The sequence below is a fragment of the Lipotes vexillifer genome, unplaced genomic scaffold (genome assembly GCF_000442215.2).
Source record: "Lipotes vexillifer unplaced genomic scaffold, Lipotes_vexillifer_v1.1 scaffold2094, whole genome shotgun sequence".
Classification (NCBI taxonomy): domain Eukaryota; kingdom Metazoa; phylum Chordata; class Mammalia; order Artiodactyla; family Lipotidae; genus Lipotes; species Lipotes vexillifer.
The window spans coordinates 32,313-51,821 of record NW_006790887.1 but is presented as its reverse complement, the minus strand read 5'-3'; the positions used below and the strand labels follow the sequence as shown (position 1 = coordinate 51,821).

The window sequence follows — 19,509 nt, the reverse complement described above, 5'->3', positions numbered from 1 at the left end:
CACACACACACACACACACACACACACACACACACACACACACACACACACACACACACACACGGAGCCTCTGGGCAGAAGTCTCCCCTGAGAGGTAGTCCACAGGCCTCTACCTCACAGGAGTTGGGGTTCAATATTACTACCTGTATTGTTGGGAGACCCCAAACCAAGAAATTAGCATAAAGGGTTTTTCAGAGTATTATGTTTCATTTTATCATTTCAACCTGATGTATAATATCATTTTAACATAACGTATAATTAAATAAATTTTAAGTGGTTTCAATAAACATATAATTAATGTTGGTTTTAGAAAGTTGATTTAATGTACTTAACATTCATCATATGTATAAAGTTTTGAGCTGGTCCTATTTATGACATAGGCTATTTAATTGTCTTTAACTTAATTGTGTGAGAAAACTCAGGACTTGACAACAAACATATAAGCAGGCCTAAACAAGACCTGATTACATTTTATCCAAGTTTTCTCCATTTTAATCTAACGCTCTTTCTTAGTAATTTGATACTGGTTTAGTTCTGAAAGTGTTTTTATTCCTTCAAAGCCAAGGATGAATAATGTAGTCTGTTCTATTTTAGCTACTTTTTCTGTGAGTTTTTACAAAGATCTGACATTTTAATCTATCTATAGTTAATTTTGTGAGGTGATTAAAAAGAGTGAATCTAAGTAAACTTTTCTGTTATTCAGTTATTCTAAAGAAATGTATACAGTAATATTACTCTTACCTATTATTTTTTAATATTTAAAAATTCTTATGTATAATTACACATCTTTCTGGACTTTTTACAGCTTGTAGTGCCTGGAGTCGCTGCTCTTTTCTTACTTTTCTTATTTTCTTTTAATTTTTTTTTAGTCTATAACTTCCCCTGGACATTTCTCCATAGATTTGATCCCAAGTACTTTCTATCATTTAGGGATTTCTCAGCATTGCTGCTCTGCTGATGGAACTCTTGTCTTCTACCATAATTAATTCGTTCAGTTAATTCCTATTGACCACTTATTGTATTCTAGGTACTGTTGCAGCTGTTAGGGACAGTGCAATTGATGGATTGATTATGTATTTATTATATATTTTTCCTGTTTCCTGTGGTAGAAAATGTATGTGATTATTAATCTGTCATCTTGAACTGATGTACCTGATTCCTCTATCTCTCCACCTGTTAGCTTTACTGGCCCTTTGTCTGGAATTCAGTTATTTGTTAATTTGGGGGCATTCTTTGTTCTTTTTTCCAGACCTGGGAGGCTTTGTGGTCTCTGCTTGAATTGGCTCTGATTTCGTTGACAAGTGTGGGGCGCAGTCTTTTCTTTTGGCCTCTCCTCTTTCGCTTTGTAGCTGTTTTGGCCTCTCATGGCCTTAAGGTTGTTTGTTTAAAGACAATCTTTTCCAATATAGTGTTCAGAAATTCCTTCTCAGGATGCCAAGATGATTTCTACAAGCGTACAAGCCCTTCCTCAGTGTGTCTGTGTATTCCAGGATCTTTTATTTCCCTGTGTCTTTTGCATGAAGTATACTCACGAGGTTGATGGTTTTGGCTGATTCTCCTGTGTATCTTGACTTCTATCGGTTTTTCATTAATATTTTAATTATAATTTAAACAAGTTTAGGGAAAGCCAATTAACCCTACATTGTTTTTTATATCATTCCAGATTACCTGTCAACATTTGTACTTGGATCATTGTGTAATTATAATTAGTGTACATATATTTTTTATGTCCTTCTTGCTTTAATTATTTTGTGTACATAAATTTTCTAGTGCTATGAAAAATTGTCCAAGACTTGGAAATGTGCAAAGAAGATCCTGGGTGTTCTGTCATTGGAGTTCTAGCCATTGTCTAGTGGATGCTGGGGATTTTCTGGTCCTGTAGGGGTTTGCACCTTTGGCTGATTTTCTGTTGACTTGGCTATATCACACCTCCTTAGGGTTAGAGTTAACTTGTAGGAAACTGAGAGCAATGCCAAGTAATTTGTCTGATAGAGATGTAATTGATTTCTTCCCTATGCAAAAGATAGCTCCAAACGTTTCATTTTATTGTCCCACAGGATGTTATCCCATTTTGCATCTATTAGCAAATTGATTTTAATATTTCTGGTTATCTATGTATATGTGTTCAAATTCTCCTTTGACCTCGTTTTATCAGAAATTAAAATCACGTGCTAAAGGATGTGAAGAACAGAAAGGACCAGGGTGCTCAGAGAGGAGCTGCCATCAGCAAGCAGCAGGAACACTTGCTGTGGGCTAAAGCAGAGCATGTGGGTCCTGGAAGTTGAGAGTCGGTAAACTTAAAAGGGCCCACCAGGGCACAAGCTACCGAGACACCTCACCCAGAACTGGAGCCTGCTTCTCTAGATTCACTGTCACCAGAGGCAGGAGATGATTAAAGAAAGAAGCAGGACAAAAACTCTTGTGTATATGAAGATGAGCAGGGACTCAGGAGATGACCAGACATCTGGGAAAAGTCAACATTGTGAGAGGGACCAAATTCGATGCACTACTCAGAGTTAATAGACAAAGAAAAGATTTCAGAGAGATTTGAAAATATTTGATCTAGCATTTTAGACTTTTCTTGGCAGAGGGAATTAAGGCTATCTCGTCCTCAATGTTGCCAGAAATGAAAGTTCTGTTGAGTCATTCTGATAAAAATCAAGTCTAGACAGTTTCCAGGATATTTCTACCAGAGGATGTTAAAGAATAGATAACTACAGTTTCAACAAATTTGTGTGGAGATTTGAAGATGGAACACTCACAGTTGTATTTTATGGAATTAGTGGAATCTTGATGCTGAAAGCAGACAGGATTAATATGAGGAAGGAACATTATATGCCATTCCTTTTCATGAATACTTGTGAATCAGAAAATGTTAAGCTGAGGCCAACACAAAAGATCATCAAAAAAAATTATTTCAGCTCTCAAGGTTGGTTTAACACTAGAAAATCTATGACTGTAATTCATGTTAGCAGAGCAAATTAGAGAAAAGAATCAAGTGAACACCTCAGAAGAGACACAGAACACATCCATGAAATCAGTAACCATTCATGATTAAAAAGCAAACTAAGAACTACAGGGAACTTGCTTAACCTGATAATGGATATCTACTCTAAGAATGCAACTGACATTGTTCTTAGCAGTAAAATGTTAAAAGTATTTACTTTAAAATTGGGATGCCGTCTTGAGTACTTTTATTTCTAACAATAGACAACACTATGGTAGAGTTCTTTACCAGTACAGTTAGACAAGAAAAGGAAGAATTGAAAGGAACAAACAGAATAGTCATGATCGACAGATGATACTGTCTTTTGAAAAATCCTATAGAATCTAAAGATAAACGATAATTCCAGTAAGAAAATTTAGCAAGGAAGCTGGATATAGGATTAATATAGGAAAATCAATAAATAACAGCAACAAACAGAAAATCTAATTAAAAATACCTTTTATAATAGCAAGACAACTAAGGTATGTTGAAATAAACCCAACAAATGATTTTTAAAACCTTACTGAAATAATATATGGAAAGAAAAAATCTTATTGAAAGATGTTAAGAAGACCTAGATAATTGGATAGATATTCTATGTTTATGAATTTCTTTATATGATAAAAATACCAGTTCTCAAATTATTTTTTAGAGTCAGTGCAATTCTAATAAAAGTTTTAAGAGGTTATTTTATGGCATGAGACAAGGAGATAGTAAAATTCTTTGGGAGAGCAGAGAGCCAAGAATAGCCAAAGCAATTTTGAAGAACATGGTGATGGAACTTACTCTATCAAATATTAAAAAAGGAACAACAGACTTGAATAGACATTGCTTTGAAGAAGATATGCAAATGACTAATAAGCACATGAAAAGACCCTAGTGTCACTAGGCATTAGAGAAATGCAAATCAAAACAACAAGAAGTTACTTCTCCACACCCATTAGAATGGCTGCTAGAAAATAACAACTATTGGTGAGGATATTGAGAAATTGGAACTCCTGTACACTTTTGGTCCGAATATAAAATGGTGCGACCACTGTGGAAAACAGTATAGTGGTTGCTCAAAAAATTGAAAATATAATTACCACATGATCCAGATATTCCACTTCTGGGTGTGTACACAAAAGAATTAAAGGAAGGACTCCACAGATATTTATACACCCATTTTCATGACAGGATTATTTTCAATAGCCAAAGGTGGAAACAACCCAAGTATCCATCAGTGGATTAATAGATAAACAAATTGTGGTATGTGCATACAGTAGAATATTATTTAGCCTTAACAAGGAAGGAAATTCTCACATGCTACAACATGGATGAACCTTGAGAGCATTATGCTAAGTGAAATAAAGTCAGGCACAACAAGACAAATACTGTATGATTCCACTTATATGAGTGTCCTAGTGTAGTCAAATTCATAGAGACAGAAAGTCGACGGTGGGTGTACAGGGGCTGGGGTTAGATGGGGAGTTACTGTTTAATGGGGTGCAGAGTTTGAGTTGGAGAATATAAAAAGCTCTAGAGATGGATGGTGACGGTTGCATGACTGTGTGAATGGACTTAATGCCACAGAACTCTACACTTAAAAATGGTTAAAGTGGTAAATTTTATGTTATATATACTTTACCATCATAAAAAAAAAGTTAAGTAATGAGCACGGCGGTTCAAATTGGTGGTTACCATTGGGCAGGCTGGTGCAGCAGGTGTGTGGTTGGGAGGGCTACATGGGTGCACAGTGGTTGTGGTGACGTTCCTTTAGGTTGGGTGATCTGTCCACAGGTATTTAATAGACATATAAAGCTAAACAGTGTACAGACTGACATACCTCCGAGATATTGTGGGTTTGCTTCCAGACCACTGCAGTAGAGGGAATATTGCAATAAAGTGAGTCACACGAGTTTTTTGGCTTCCCAGTACATATAAAAGTTGTGATTACACTATACTGTAGTCTGTTAAATGTGCAATAACATTGTGTCTAAAAAACAATGTCCATACCTTAATTAAAAAATACCTCTTTGCTAATAAGAATAAAGACGCAGATGTAGAGAATGGACTTGAGGACATGGGGACGGGGAAGGGCAAGTTGGGACGAAGTGAGAGAGTGACATGGACATACACGCACTACCAAATGTAAAATAGATAGCTAGTGGGAAGCAGCTGCATAGCACAGGGAGATCAACTCGGTGCTTTGTGTCCACCTAGAGGGGTGGGATAGGGAGGGTGGGAGGGAGACGCAAGAGGGAGGGGATATGGGGATATATGTATATGTATAGCTGATTCACTTTGTTATAAAGCAGAAACTAACACACCATTGTAAAGCAATTATACTCCAATAAAGATGTTTAAAAAAAAAGTACCTCTATGCTAAAAGATACTAAGCATCCTCCGAGCCTTCAGTTAGTCGGTATCTTTTTGCTGGGGAAGGGTCTTGTCCTGCCTCCACGTTGGCTGCTGGCTGATCAGGGTGCTGCTGAGGAAGGCCGGGGGCGTTGGGGGGGCGTGGCAGGCTCTTAGAATAAGACAACAGTGAAGTGTGCTGCGTCGACTGACTCTTCCTGTCACGAATGATTTCTCTGCAGCGTGCCGTGCTGTTTGGTACCGTTTTACCGACGGTAGAACTTCTTTCAGAATTGGACTCAGTCCTCGCGGACCCTGCTGCTGCCTCATCAACTAAGTTTATGTCGTATTCTAAATCCTTTGTTGTCATTTCCACAATCTTCACAGCATCTTCACCAGCAGTAGATTTCATCTCAAGAAACCATTTTCTTTTGCTCATCCATAAGAAGCAATGCTTTTCTGTGAAAGTTTATCCTGAGATTACAGCTATTCAGTCACATCTCAGGCTCTACTTCTAATTCTAGTTCTCCTGCTGTTTCTCCTCCACTGAAGTCTTGAACCCCTCAGAGTCATCCATGAAGGTTAGAATCAACTTCTTCCAAACTCCTGTGAATGTTGGTATTTTGACCTCTTCCCATGCATCATAAATGTTCTTAATGGCATTTAGAATGGTGAGTCCATGCATCATAAATGTTCTTAATGGCATTTAGAATGGTGAGTCCTTTCCAAAGGGTTTTCAAGTGACTACGCCCAGATCATCAGAGGAATCACTGGCAGCTATAGCCTTACGAAATGTATTTCTTAAATACGTCTTGAAAGTCACAATTACTCCTTGATTCATGGCCAGCAGAACGGTTGTCGTGTTGGCAGGTATGAAAACAACATGAATCTCGTTGTCCATCTCCACAGAGCTGTCGGGTGACCAGGTGCATTGTCAGTGAGCAGTAGTTTTTGAAAGGAATCTTTTTTTCTGAGCAGTGGATCTCAGCAGTGGGTGTAAAATATCCAGTAAACCATGTTGTAAACAGATGTGCTATCATCCAGGCTTTGTTCCATTTACAGAGCATAGGCAGGGTAGATTTAACATAATTCTTAAGGGCCCTAGGATTTTTGGAATGGTTAATGAGCCCTGGCTTCAACTTAGTCACCAGCTGCATTAGCCCCTATCAAGAGTCAGCCTGTCAGTAGCCAGGACATGGAAGCAAACTAAGTGTCCATCGACAGATGAATGCATGAAGAAGATGTGGCACATGTATACAATGGAATATTACTCAGCCATGAAAAGAAACGAAATTGAGTTATTTGTAGTGAGGTGGATGGACCTAGAGACTGTCATACAGAGTGAAGTAAGTCAGAAAGAAAAATACCGTATGCTAACACATATATATGGAATCTAAAAAAAAAAAAAAAGTTCTGAAGAACCCAGGGGCAGGACAGGAATAAAGACGCAGATGTAGAGAATGGACTTGAGGATACAGGGAGGGGGAAGGGTAAGCTGGGACAAAGAGAGAGAGTGGCATGGACATATATACACTACCAAACGTAAGATAGATAGCTAGTGGGAAGCAGCCGCATAGCACAGGGTGATCAGCTCGGTGCTTTGTGACAACCTAGAGGGTGGGATAGGGAGGGTGGGAGGGAGACGCAAGAGGGAGGGGATATGGGGATATATGTATATGTATAGCTGATTCACTTTGTTATGCAGCAGAAACTAACACACCATTGTAAAGCAATTGTACTCTAATAAAGATGGTAAAAAAAAAAAGAGTCGGCTTGTCCTTCGAAGCTTTGAAGCCACGCATTGACTTCTCTCTACTGTGAAAGTTCTAGTTGACATCTTTCAGTAGAAGGCTCTTTTGTCTACACTGAAGATCTGTTGTTTCGTGTAGCCGCTTTCGTTAATGATCTTAGCTAGATCTTGTGGATGACTTGCTGCGGCTTCTCCATCAGCACCTGCTGCTTCACCTTGCACTTTTATGTCATGGAGGCGGCTTCTTTCCTTAAACCTCGTGAGCCAAGCTCTGCTGGCTTCAAGCTTTTCTGCTGCAGCTTCCTCACCTGTCTCAGCCTTCACAGACTTGAAGAGAGTCAGGGCCTTGCCTGCGTTAGGCTTTGGCTTCAGGCAGTGTCGTGGCTGGTTTGATCGTCTATTCAGACCACTGAAACTTTCTCCTCAACAGCAATAAGGCTGTGTTGCTTCCTTACCATTCGTGTGCTCACTGGAGCAGCACCTTAATCTCCTTCAAGAACGTTCCTTTGCCTTCACAACGTGGCTGTTTGGAGCAAGAGGCCTAGCCTTCAGCCCGTCAGCTTTCCACATGCCTTCCTCTCTCAGCTTCAGCATTTCTAGCTTTTTTTTTTTGCGGTACGCGGGCCTCACACTGTTGTGGCCTCTCCCGTTGCGGAGCACAGGCTCTGGACGCGCAGGCTCAGCGGCCATGGCTCATGGGCCTTTCCGCTCCGCGGCATGTGGGATCTCCCCGGACCGGGGCATGAACCCGTGTCCCCTGCATCTGCAGGTGGACTCTCAACCACTGCGCCACCAGGGAAGCCCACATTTCTGGCTTTTGATTTAAACTGAGACATGCAACTCTTCCCTCACTTGAACGCTTGGAGGCCATTGTAGAGTTATTAGTTGGCCTGATTTCAACATTGTTGTGTCTCGGGGAACAGGGAGGTCCAAGGAGAGGGAGAGAGATGAGGGAAGGGCTGGTTGGTGGAGCAGACAGAACACACACAACATTTATTGATTGTTGCCATCTTGTATTGGTGTAGTTCATGATGTCCAAAACAATTACAGTAGTAACATCAGAGACCACTGATCACAGATCACCATAACAAATATAATAAAAATGAAAAAGTTTGAAATATTGTGAGAATTACCAAAATGTAACACAGAGACACAAAGTGAGCAAATGCTGTTGGAAAAGTGGCACCGATAGACTTGTTCAATGCAGGTTTGCCACAAACCTTCAATTTGTAAAATATGCAGTTATCTGCAAAGTGCAAATTGCACAAGTGCAAAGGGAAAGAAAACGAGACATGTCTATACTTTCAGTATTTAAAAATAGAAAGGAAAAAAGGTTATTTATTTCTTGGTGATGGGCTCATATTAACCAAACTGACATGAAAAGCCAAAATGCCAATTTGTTGATATTCAATGGAAAACTATAAAATAATCACACATGCATGCACACCTACACACCCAAAGTAGCTGTTATTGAGAGCTGGAGAGGCTGTGGAAATGAGAGAGAGGGGTCCAATGCAGCTATGGAGGGATTGGTCTGGGTTTAGAGTAGGCAGACAGCCTTAAGCTTTTTGTGTGTTTCCTGTTTTGTTCACTGTCATAAGGATAGCTCTTCTGTGGTATTTTGGAATTCCTAGTGCTTTTTGTGTAAATGTACTGTTTGCCACAAAAGCAGTATGACACTATTACCTAAATTATCATGTGGAATTGCTTTTATATTAATATTCTACACTTCAGTATCTTGTACATTTTGCTATAGTCATGTAATAAATAATAACCCTAATGATCTTCCTTTTGTTGTGTCTGTATTGGAACTTGTACCTGGGTGTTTTATGACAGGACTGGTAAGGTATTGGCTACAGTGTTCTGTTATATTAAAGGACTGAGCATTTGCTCAGCATGAGCTTGCTATTACGGAATTGAAAATTAATATTCTAGTAAAAGAAGCTTTTGTGTATTTTGATTTAGTTCCTTTGCTAAAATTATAGGTTGCCTTAAGTATGTTTTAAGCATTCTCCCTCCACCTCCTATTTCCACATCAGTTTGTCTTTTATGTCTTATTTCTGTCTTGTGGGGAGGGTAGAAAGCACAGGCTCCAGAAGCTGACAGACCTGAATTTAAAGAGAGTTCTGGCAGGCCTGGAACAGGGTGACCATAGACAGATTATTTAACTTTTTTGGATGTGAGCTTTCTCATTTATAATAAATTTGCCTTTATTGTGAATATTCAGTGAGCACATACAAAGCAACTACGTAGTAGGAGCTTTGCAAATAGTTCCCATTTCTTTTTTTCCATCAAGTTTATAACTAAAGAATTATTAGAACAGAATTAGAATTAGAAAAGATCCTTACTGGCTAACCATTAAATTATTTTGGTGTGATGAAGTGTACTGAGAAATGTTTTTTTCCCAAATTTAGAAATATGTTTAAACATTTTGAAATAAAGTCCCTGCAGTCTTTTTACAATTCAGTTCTTTCATTTACGTGTTGAAAACCTGCTGTATTAATTCATTTACTTGCAATCTGAAGGATTTTGTTTGTTTAATATCATGAGAAATTTCTGCCCATAAATTTAAATATAGTGAACATCTTAGTTCAATGAGCAGCAATGTTAGTATTATTATTTTAACTTATTCTAAAATACTTTCTTTTGTCAAGTTTTAATAACTTGAGAATCTTATAGTTTTAATTTTTCTACTGTGTATGACTATATTAAATAAATATGTATATACATATAATAAACTGCAGAAAATATTAATATTAAAAAACAATTCGCTGTAGAGCTTAACAACACTTTCTATAAAGCTATTTTCTTTGACTTGGGACCAAAACTCTTTTTGTTTATACTTTTAATGATTACTTTGGGAGCAAAGGGGGAAATGGTTGGCACTCTCTAGGAATGCTTGTTTGTAGTTTTTTCATGGTTTAAAATAATTAATACCTGCCTTTATTTTCTGTTCTTTATTAGTGCTTCTATCGATCTTCCCCAGATGACTGCATGTATGTTTGGTGCAGTCTTGATGTCATGCTGAGCAAACCTTATCTTAATGTTACTAAGAGACCCTTTTTGTTAAATGGAAACAATGGCTTGATATTTATTTTAAATGTTCTGTGAATGTAGAAATTTTTCCCAGGCTTTCCTGATGGGTGGAGACATAGTATATAAAGTGGTGTTTACATACCTTCCAAGAGGTCAAGATGTCCTTGCAAAATCTTGTTTAAATGTTCATCACCATAGAAACATATCAGTTTATTGTTAGAGCTTTTGTAATATATTGTAATTTTCACTTCATTGATGTTCAGTACAGAGCATTTAATGTGTAATTGACCAGCACCAAAATTTGGTGTTTAGCCTTTACTAGCTTATTTAATCTAATTTAAACTTAAAATATTGAGATAGTTGTAATTTCCAAAACAATACTGGTATGAAACTAATGTAATTAATTATATAGCTTACTTTTCTTAAAAACAAGATGATGTTTCCTTGACAGAAAGAACTTTATTTTGATGATGTTTTTTACTAATACACTGAGTGCTTATTACACTATGATTTTAATAAAAGAGATTTTCATTAAGGTAACTTAGATTTATGGTTTTGGGGAGGGGTTAAGACAAGTATTCATAAATATATTACGAAGTTCATGAAATCCTAGTACTGTATGGCATAGTATAAGCGTTCAGAATTGTGTGAGCAAGTACAGCTGTTGATGATAAGTAGTCCTTATAGTTCTGTGATCTTTGTATTCAGGAGACTTTTCTTAATTTTTTAGATGAACAATGGGAACCTTCTTCCACTCTGACAATGTTTTGCTACTTTGTTGTTTGCAGGGTATTTCAGTAAGTTACTCTGACATCTGGCACATCTTTTAGCTCAGTGTATGCAAGAATGGAGTTGATAGGGACCTTCCCCTTGGGGCTTCCTAGCTCCTGATTCTGACTCTTAATGGAAAAATGAGCAGTAGGCATATTTTTTTGCTTATATGCTGTCCTGCTGGTGATTAATGGTAGTGATAAAAGCTCTCACAATGCTTTTCATTACTTTGCAGACAGAACCACATACAAAAGTTCAAAAAGCTCACACACTACATGCCACAAAGCCTATACTCTTTAGGCTTTGTAATATTTTACTGATCTCAAGAAAGGTAGTGATAATTTGTATATTTTTGGCACTCATATGAGCCAGTCGATACCAGATTAACAAATGAAGTTTCTGATTATTTATAATCCCTTCACCTCTCTTCTCTCTATTCTAAAGTTGTTGAAGGTAAAAAATCTGCCACGTTGCATTTAATGAAAAGACTTGTTATATTTTTCTGTTGGTTTTGCTAAAGCTCATAAATATGATATTTAATTGATTTTCAGTTGGGCTGATTTTGTCCCATTTAAGCACAAAAGGGGAATAAAAATAAAAGGAAAACATAATTGTCCTAGCCTCCTAGTGGATTAAGTCAGTATAACAGTTATTTCTAACTACGTCAGTTATCTTCAATATGTCATAAACAGGTATAATCATATTCCATAGTTTTGATGGCTTTGCCCTGTGGCGCCTTTTCTGTAATTCCTAATTTACTCTTCTTTAAACTTAGATTAATATCTAAAAATGAGCAGATTTCTTTTTATGAGTTGTTATCTTTCAAAAGAAATGTTGATCAATTTGAAATAAATTTTTGAAGAGTTCATATGCTTTGACTACAGAGGTTTATTTGTTTAAAGATTGTTTCTTATTTGTCTGCTTAAGCATGTGAGCGTACATTTTAGACATTTTTTTCTTGATATTATTAACGTATTTATAATAGAAAAAGCATCCTCTTGGAATGATAATATTGATATCTGTTTGCTTTTAGAAAGACTGTTCACATATACTTTTTAATCACATAAGAGATTTATTTGGGGCTTAGTTTGTAAGTATATGTGGATAAATATGTGGCTATTTAACTTCATTGTCACTTTCAGACTGGTTTATACTTAGGTTGCATTTTAAATGCTATCTATTTTTCTTAATGAGAGAATGTATTTTTTCTTTATGTAAATAGAATGGAGTAATTCTTAAACTTAGTAATGGATTTCTTCTCTTTGACATAAATGCTACTTGAAACACTAATCTATAGCATGTTAAAAGAGACTAATCTAGAGCTATAACATGTTAAAAGAGGCTGTTACTTTAACCAGGCTGTTCAGAGAATTTTATGTCAAGGTTAAATTTATGAAAATGACCAGAAAGTACTTGAGAGTGCAGAGAGTACTTAGATTTTGTTAGAAACAGACTGTTAGTAGTCTGCTGTGACCTATATGGTAACCATTAGCCATGTGTGGCTATATACATTTAAAATACCTAAAATCAGTAAAATTAAAAACCAGTTCTTCAGTCACAGTAGCTACATTCTAAGTACTCAATAAACACATATGGTTATTAGCTATGTTAATGGATAGCACAGAATAGAGCATTTATATCATCACAGAAATATCTGTTGGACAGCACTGTTCTATGCTATTTAATAATAAATAATTTGTTCTTTTTTCATCTATAATTAGTTTGCACACTATCTAAACAGCAGAAAAAAGAGTAAGGCCCAACTTTAAGGATATATACTTATGCAGCACCTCAGTTAGAGGTGCACTCCCAGTTAGAGAATGGTGCTAATGAGGTTCGATTTTTAAAAAAATTTTTTAAATTTTTAATTAATTTTTATTGGAGTACAGTTGCTTTACAATGTTGTGTTAGTTTCCGCTGTACAGCAAAGTGAATCAGCTATACGTATACATATATCCCCTCTTTTTTGGATTTCCTTCCCATTTAGGTCACCACAGAGCGCTGAGTAGAGTTCCCTGTGCTATACAGTAGGTTCTCATTAGTTATCTGTTTTGTACATAGTATCAATATATATGTATATATGTCATTCCCAATCTCCCAATTCATCCCACCCTCCCCTTGCCCCCTTGGTATCCATATGTTTGTTCTCTACGTCTGTGTCTCCTGCAAATAAGATCATCTACCATTTTTCTGGATACCACATATATGCATTAATATACGATATTTGTTTTTCTCTCTCTGACTTACTTCACTCTGTATGACAGTCTCTAGGTCCATCCACGTCTCTGCAAATGACCAAGTTTTGTTCCTTTTTATGGCTGAGTAATATTCCATTGTATGTATGTACCACATGAGGTTTGATCTTCATTGTTTGTTGTTGGATTAATGCATCTTGTTTCCCAGCTGCAGGCCTGTACCTCTGTTAGTAAGTTATGACTAAGAGTGGCATGATCAGATTTGCATTTTGAGAAGATCACATTTCCATGCGATGTAGGCACCAGGTCAGGGAGAGACAAGAGTGTGGACGTAGGACTAGTAGCTAGGAGGCTGCAGTGTTCACCAGATAGACGTTGTGGCAGTAGGAAGAGAGGTGGATGAACTTGAGTCATAATTACATAGGAGAATCAAAAGGACTCGGTGTTCGACTGGACCAGGGTCCAGGGTGTGTGTATGTGTTTTGGGGAGAGGTGGGGTGCAGCAGGAAAGGAGGTGACAGGGATGTTTCCAGAGTGTCTGGCAAAACAACAAAGTGGATAATGGTGCCATTTATTGAGGTATGTGACACTGAAGGAGGAGCAGGTCTAAGGGATAAAATGACGAATTTGATTTTAGAATTCAGTTTAAGGTAGCTGTGAGATATCTAAGGCAAGGTGGCCATTGGGATGTATGGATCTTGGCCTCAGGGGTAATATTTGGACTAAAGGTATAAACTTGAGAGTCGTTGGCCACGTGAGGAGGCAAGATCATCCAGGGAGGAAGAGAGAGTCTATCTTGTAGACCATCGTCATCAGAACTGACTGAGGAGCCACTTTGTGCAGGTACTCAAGAATTGACAAGCCCCTTGGTAAGTCTGTTCCGTGCTAATGTTTGAGAAGCATTGATACAGCTTGTGAAAAGATGAACATCTAAGACTGTGCCATCGGAGAAAAGGGGTCTGAGATATTTTCCTTTACCAAATGAAAGAAATAGGAATGGAGAGAGAAATCAAGGGATAGGGGAAGGGAGCTGAGGGGACGTGCAGACCACCCAGCTGTGTCTTACCAAGGGAGAGGTAAGGTCAGCTGTAGTTAAGAACGTAGGGCCTGAGATTAGGGTCAAAGAGACTGGAACACGTTTACAAACCTTTGAGGGAATTATTAGCCAGAGATCAGTATAAGGATTGCTGGGTAACATTGAAGGCCCACTTTGGAATATGTAGTAGCAAGAATTTGTCATGATTTTGTAAATTTCTTTAACAATGCTGAGAATTTGGAGTGAGCTTCTAGGTGGAATTAAACTGGTCTGGTGGAAGTTAAAGGGGCCAGGAATACTAGAATATTATTGATACTGAATTATCATTAAAATATACTCGTTCGCTATGGGGTTTAGACCAGTGAAAACAAGGCTGATTGGAGGGATTGAGAAGATGAAGGGAGGAGAGATGATCACGATGAGGGCATAGAGCTAGGTTGGAGCTAGGTTAGAGCTAGGTTAGAGCTAGGTTAGAGCTAGGTTAGCGCTAGGTTAGCGCTAGGTTAGAGCTAGGTTAGCGCTAGGTTGGTGCTAGGTTGGCGCTAGGTTAGCGCTAGGTTGGAGCTAGGTTGGAGCTAGGTTAGCGCTAGGTTGGAGCTAGGTTAGCGCTAGGTTGGATCTAGGTTGGAGCTAGGTTAGCGCTAGGTTGGAGCTAGGTTGGAGCTAGGTTAGCGCGAGGTTGGAGCTAGGTTGGAGCTAGGTTAGCGCTAGGTTGGAGGGCTGAAAGATCGGAGGAGACTAGGAGGCTGTGGGCTGAGGGGCAGCTTCACCATGTGACATCTCAGACTTGGGCCTGAGAGATGATGGGGTCTGGTTAGCTGTGTGGGCGGCCATAGTAGAATGCAGGTCAGGTTCATTATGAGCGTGTATGGTACTTAAGGTGGCAGGGGATGTGATGAGAAGCTCTTGTGAACTGGGTGCTCATGTATCAAGAAAGATGGGATTGTTTCTTCTAGGTCTGTACGTGGTAGGTGGCAAAGATGGGGAAGAGTGACAAGGTGGCATTCGAAGGTGGTATAAATTTAATTGAGAAAGACAAATGATACGCGAATTCCCGAGCCTTGGAGATTCCAAACACAAAGGCAACAGTTTGAATTATTACAGTTAATCCTTACTAGGTACCAGACATTGAGCTCAGCATGTTGCACATATTGACTCATTTGATTCTGATAACAACCCATGAGGTAAGGGTGTCATTAATAAACTCATTCTACAAAGGAGGAAACTGAGGCACAGTGTGGTTTAGGCATTTACCCAGGGTTACACAGTTGGTCAATGATGGAAACAGGATTTGAGCCCAAGTGGTCTGCTGCTAGAGTTAGGGCTCTTAATGAGCTTATTATACTGTCTATCTCATAAACCGAACTTGGATTTTTGTGTGTGTGTGTGTGTGGTACGCGGGCCTCTCCCTGCTGTGGCCTCTCCCCTTGCGGAGCACAGACTCCGGACGCACAGGCTCAGCGGCCATGGCTCACGGGCCCAGCCGCTCCGTGGCATGTGGGATCTTCCCGGACCAGGACACAAACCCGTGTCCCCTGCATTGTCAGGCGGACTCTCAACTACTGCGCCACCAGGGAAGCCCTGAACTTGGATATTTTAAAAAAGTTATTCTTATGGGTGCCAAACTCTTGGATCTTTATTATTGTAAGAAAAAAATTGAAAATTAAAACAACATTAGTTTGTTCTCCTATTTCTTAAAGTCATATACATCCACTCTAAAAAATTTGGAAAATATAACAAGGCACCAAGTATATAAGAAAAATAGTTCCCCGTAACCGTAGTCCTAGATAGGACAGTTCCTTTCAGTTGGCCTTGCAAGGCTTGCTGTACATTGTCACTATAAGACCCCTTCCTGCTTCTGCTCAGGGAGAGGGAGCTGTAGCCAGACTGCCAGTGGGTTGTCTCACTCCCCTTCACAGCTCAGACCCCAGACACTTGCCAGCTGCCAGGTCATGGGGGCCCTTACTTCTCCTTCCTGCCTACGGCCTGGGTGAGAGGATTCATGGCTAGATCCTGGGGGTCTTCTTGTAGCCCTGAACCCAACCTGTGTGGGCCCTTGTTTGTTCTTACCTAGAAAGCTGTGTGAGCTTTCCATTCTTGTTGCCCAAAGCTTTCCAGAACTGCAGAGGTCTGAGATTTTATGGTACTTGCAAGCTGACAGGTTAGTTTGCCAGACTCGCAGACTCTGGTTGTAGACACAGACTCCTGGGTCGGAGGCTTCATTACTTAGCGTGCAGGCATAGGAGCCTCCTGTTCCTGTCAGTTCCTCAGGACCCCGAGCCCCATGGGGGTGATGTGGCCCAGGTGGGAGCTGTCCCCACAGTGGACTCGTGTCATGGCTGAGGAGCCCTGCATTTAGGGAACCCGCATTATTTGTAATGGGGTGCAAGCAAGCCTGCCTGCCCTGTGCTCTGCGGGGGGACCTTCTCTTTCACACTGTACTGTAAGCAGACCTGCCTCTACTGCAGAGATACCATCTCTGTCTTCCAAGGCTGTTTGCTGTACAGAAGTCTTTGAAAAGACAGTCCAGAATGAGGACTGCCCCTGCCTCTGCTTGTGAGATGCACAGAAGTGGGAGAGACCCACGGAGCCCTGCCTTCCAACACAGACAGATTTGATGAAAAACAAATTTAACTGCTAAGAAATACTTCTTACCAAAATATCAGAGGAAGTGTGTAAATCTTATTGGTGATTGGTTCCACAAATTTATTATCATTATAACACTTAAACTTATTGTTACATTGCAATTGCTTAATATAATAATTATAACATGTATTATTAAAATGCCCGTTTTTTGGACATCAGGTCTCAAACAGTTCCAAGTAGCACTACTGTTTAGCTCATACATCATAACACTTAAGACACGTGTTACATGTTTTGAGAGCTCTGATGTTCCCATGGGCTGGTCAGAGGCATGCAGGATTCGGGCTCCAGTCAGAGGCAGAAAAAGACAAAGCTGAGGGGGTGTAACACATGCACTCCAGAGCCTACTCTTTTTATCTGTTTTATTTATAGACTTTCCAGATAATATTTAATGTGTGATTAAAAGGTTCTTGCTTAGAAAGAGAGGAAGAGAGAAAAAAATCAGTGCTAAAAGGTAGTGGTCATGTTCTGGTATCCTAATGGTTTGAATGTGTGAAGTGTAGGTTCCGAGAGTTCTTCAGTAAGTAGGAGTGTATCTTTTAGTAGTGCATTTTGTGACTGTTCCTGGTTCATCTCACTTGAGTAATAACTACTGTGAGATTTAATGTGTTAAATAAAATACAGGTCGTCATCACTCTGGTTTACCAGCCTCCCTTGCTATGAGAGTGTAAGGTGCCCTGACTCTTCCATTTGAAGACACATTTTAACCTGTCAGGGGCAGTCCTGGTAAGGCTGGGCTAAGAAGAAAAGACCACTTCAACTCTGAGTCATCATTTAGGGCTGGGAACACTTTGGCCATGGCTTTAGGACATTTCCTTTCCTATTGAATTTGAGGAACTGGGGTGCTATGATTTAAGTGCAACCTGTTTCTGTAATTCAGAAATTAGAAAATAATATTTAGGGCAAAATTGAAATAAGTCTATGTTTTAGATTTTTATTTATAGTTCATATCTTTAAACTATTTTTAATATGGAAGGAAAGATTATGTGACTTATTGAGAAACATGGGTATAATTTTGGTGTGTTAGATGTTGTAAATTAGCGCATTACAGTATAAAATATCAACATGAATCTTTACATTTAGGTACAGGTTCAATCATTTGATGACTTTCTAAGAATATGAGAAAGTTGTTTTTTGTTTTTGCCTTGTCCCGTAGGTGTTGAGTTTAAGTCTGGCCTCTCGTTTGGCCCTTAGGTCAGAATTTGTTTTTTATTTAAAACAAAATTGTGCCTGATGATTCTTTATTATATTCCAGCCTCGTGGATTTAATGAAAATTCTATCTAATGGGGAGAAAGGGATGATATTTAATTGATATAAATACTATCCATTTCAATGGTTTCTAAGGCTGGATTACCACAAGGAGTTCTTCGTCCGGGCACTAGAGGGCTCTGGAGGCTGTGGGGAGCTAACAGAACCCCCGTGTTCTCTAGTAGATGGTGCTTTATGCTTTCACCAAGTTGGGTGTTCTCGGAACTGTTTGGCGGTACACCTTAATTAGCCTTATATTCCCTTGATTAGAATCACAGATAAAAATTTGTTAATCTCCTTTCTTGGTGGAAAGTGTTAGGAAAGTAATTAATTGTTTAAAATGGTTCTGCAAAATGTTTTTATGAAGAATTGTTTTGGTACTTGCTTCAAAGCTTAATGGTGTTTTACATAATTTTGAAAGTCAGCTTAAACGTTACAACAGTAAACATTTAGTGTTTTTTGTCTTGCTAATAAATGTAAATTTCCTCCCCTTTCAAAGAATTTTTATGCTTTCATATAGACAGAAACCTAATTGTTCATGTGATGAAATAAAATGTTAAAATTATATCTTTATTATATTTTTCAGGGAATCCGAGCCCGAATTTTAGAAACTCTGGTCATGCTTATTCTTCTGGCCTTGCTTATTCTTGGGATAGTGTGGGTAGCCTTGGCGCTCATTGACAATGACGCTGCGAGTATGGAATCTTTATATGGTACGGATTGACTTGTTTAAACCAGTTTCTATAGTGGAGACTACAGTTTGGAATATAATTACACATTCACTTTTTAAAACATTTTAATAGTTCTTTGTATAGTTAATCCTTGTTGTTAATTTACAAAATTAAAAAGTCTTTTGACATGTTTAAGGAAAGAAATGAATGTTTGTGTGTTTCTTGTATGTAGAATGAGCAAGCAGCTTTTCAGATTTGTTTTCTTCCTTTGGTTAATTGGTTTCTGTTCTTAAAATTCCATGGAGGCTCATTTTCTCCCTCCAAACAGGTTTTGCAAAAGGGTTATTTCCTGTTCTTCTGTTTTAGATCTTTTTATTGTACAATTTAGAAATTATATGGTTTAGTAGACTCAAATAGGCAATTATGATGTTTACTATACATTAATTTATAGTCAGTCTATATATATCAATGTATGGTATTTTGGATGCACTAAAATATATTTACATTTTTTAATAGATCTCTGGGAGTTCTACCTACCTTATTTATATTCTTGTATATCATTGATGGGATGTTTGTTACTTCTCTGTAAGTATTTTTCTGACATAATTTTGATGATAAAGTAGAGTTGTTCTGTGTTCTAGAAAATTACAGACACGTTTCCCAATGAGATTCCTTAACAGCTTGGAGATTTTTTTAAAAGTTGGCCCTTAACTTTTTTTGTATGTTCAAGATAAATTTTGATAAACTGAAACCTTGAAATAATAAGATACTTTTGTTTTTCTCTAAAGAAAGCCTCTTCCACAGAGTTGGAAAGAGAGAGGGAGGGGGAGAGAGT

General features: G+C 38.4%; 1 protein-coding gene across 1 annotated transcript in view; it reads left to right on the top strand.

Moving 5' to 3' along the window:
- The window catches only part of LMBR1 (limb development membrane protein 1), a gene marked incomplete at its 3' end in the record, with an annotated part of 151,899 nt that overhangs the window by 104,287 nt on the left and 28,103 nt on the right, over positions 1–19,509 (top strand). The window contains exons 6-7 of the mRNA XM_007463988.1: positions 18,590–18,716; positions 19,191–19,259. Of these exons, the coding sequence (XP_007464050.1) occupies positions 18,590–18,716; positions 19,191–19,259 (196 nt within the window). The remainder of the gene's footprint in view (positions 1–18,589; positions 18,717–19,190; positions 19,260–19,509) is intronic.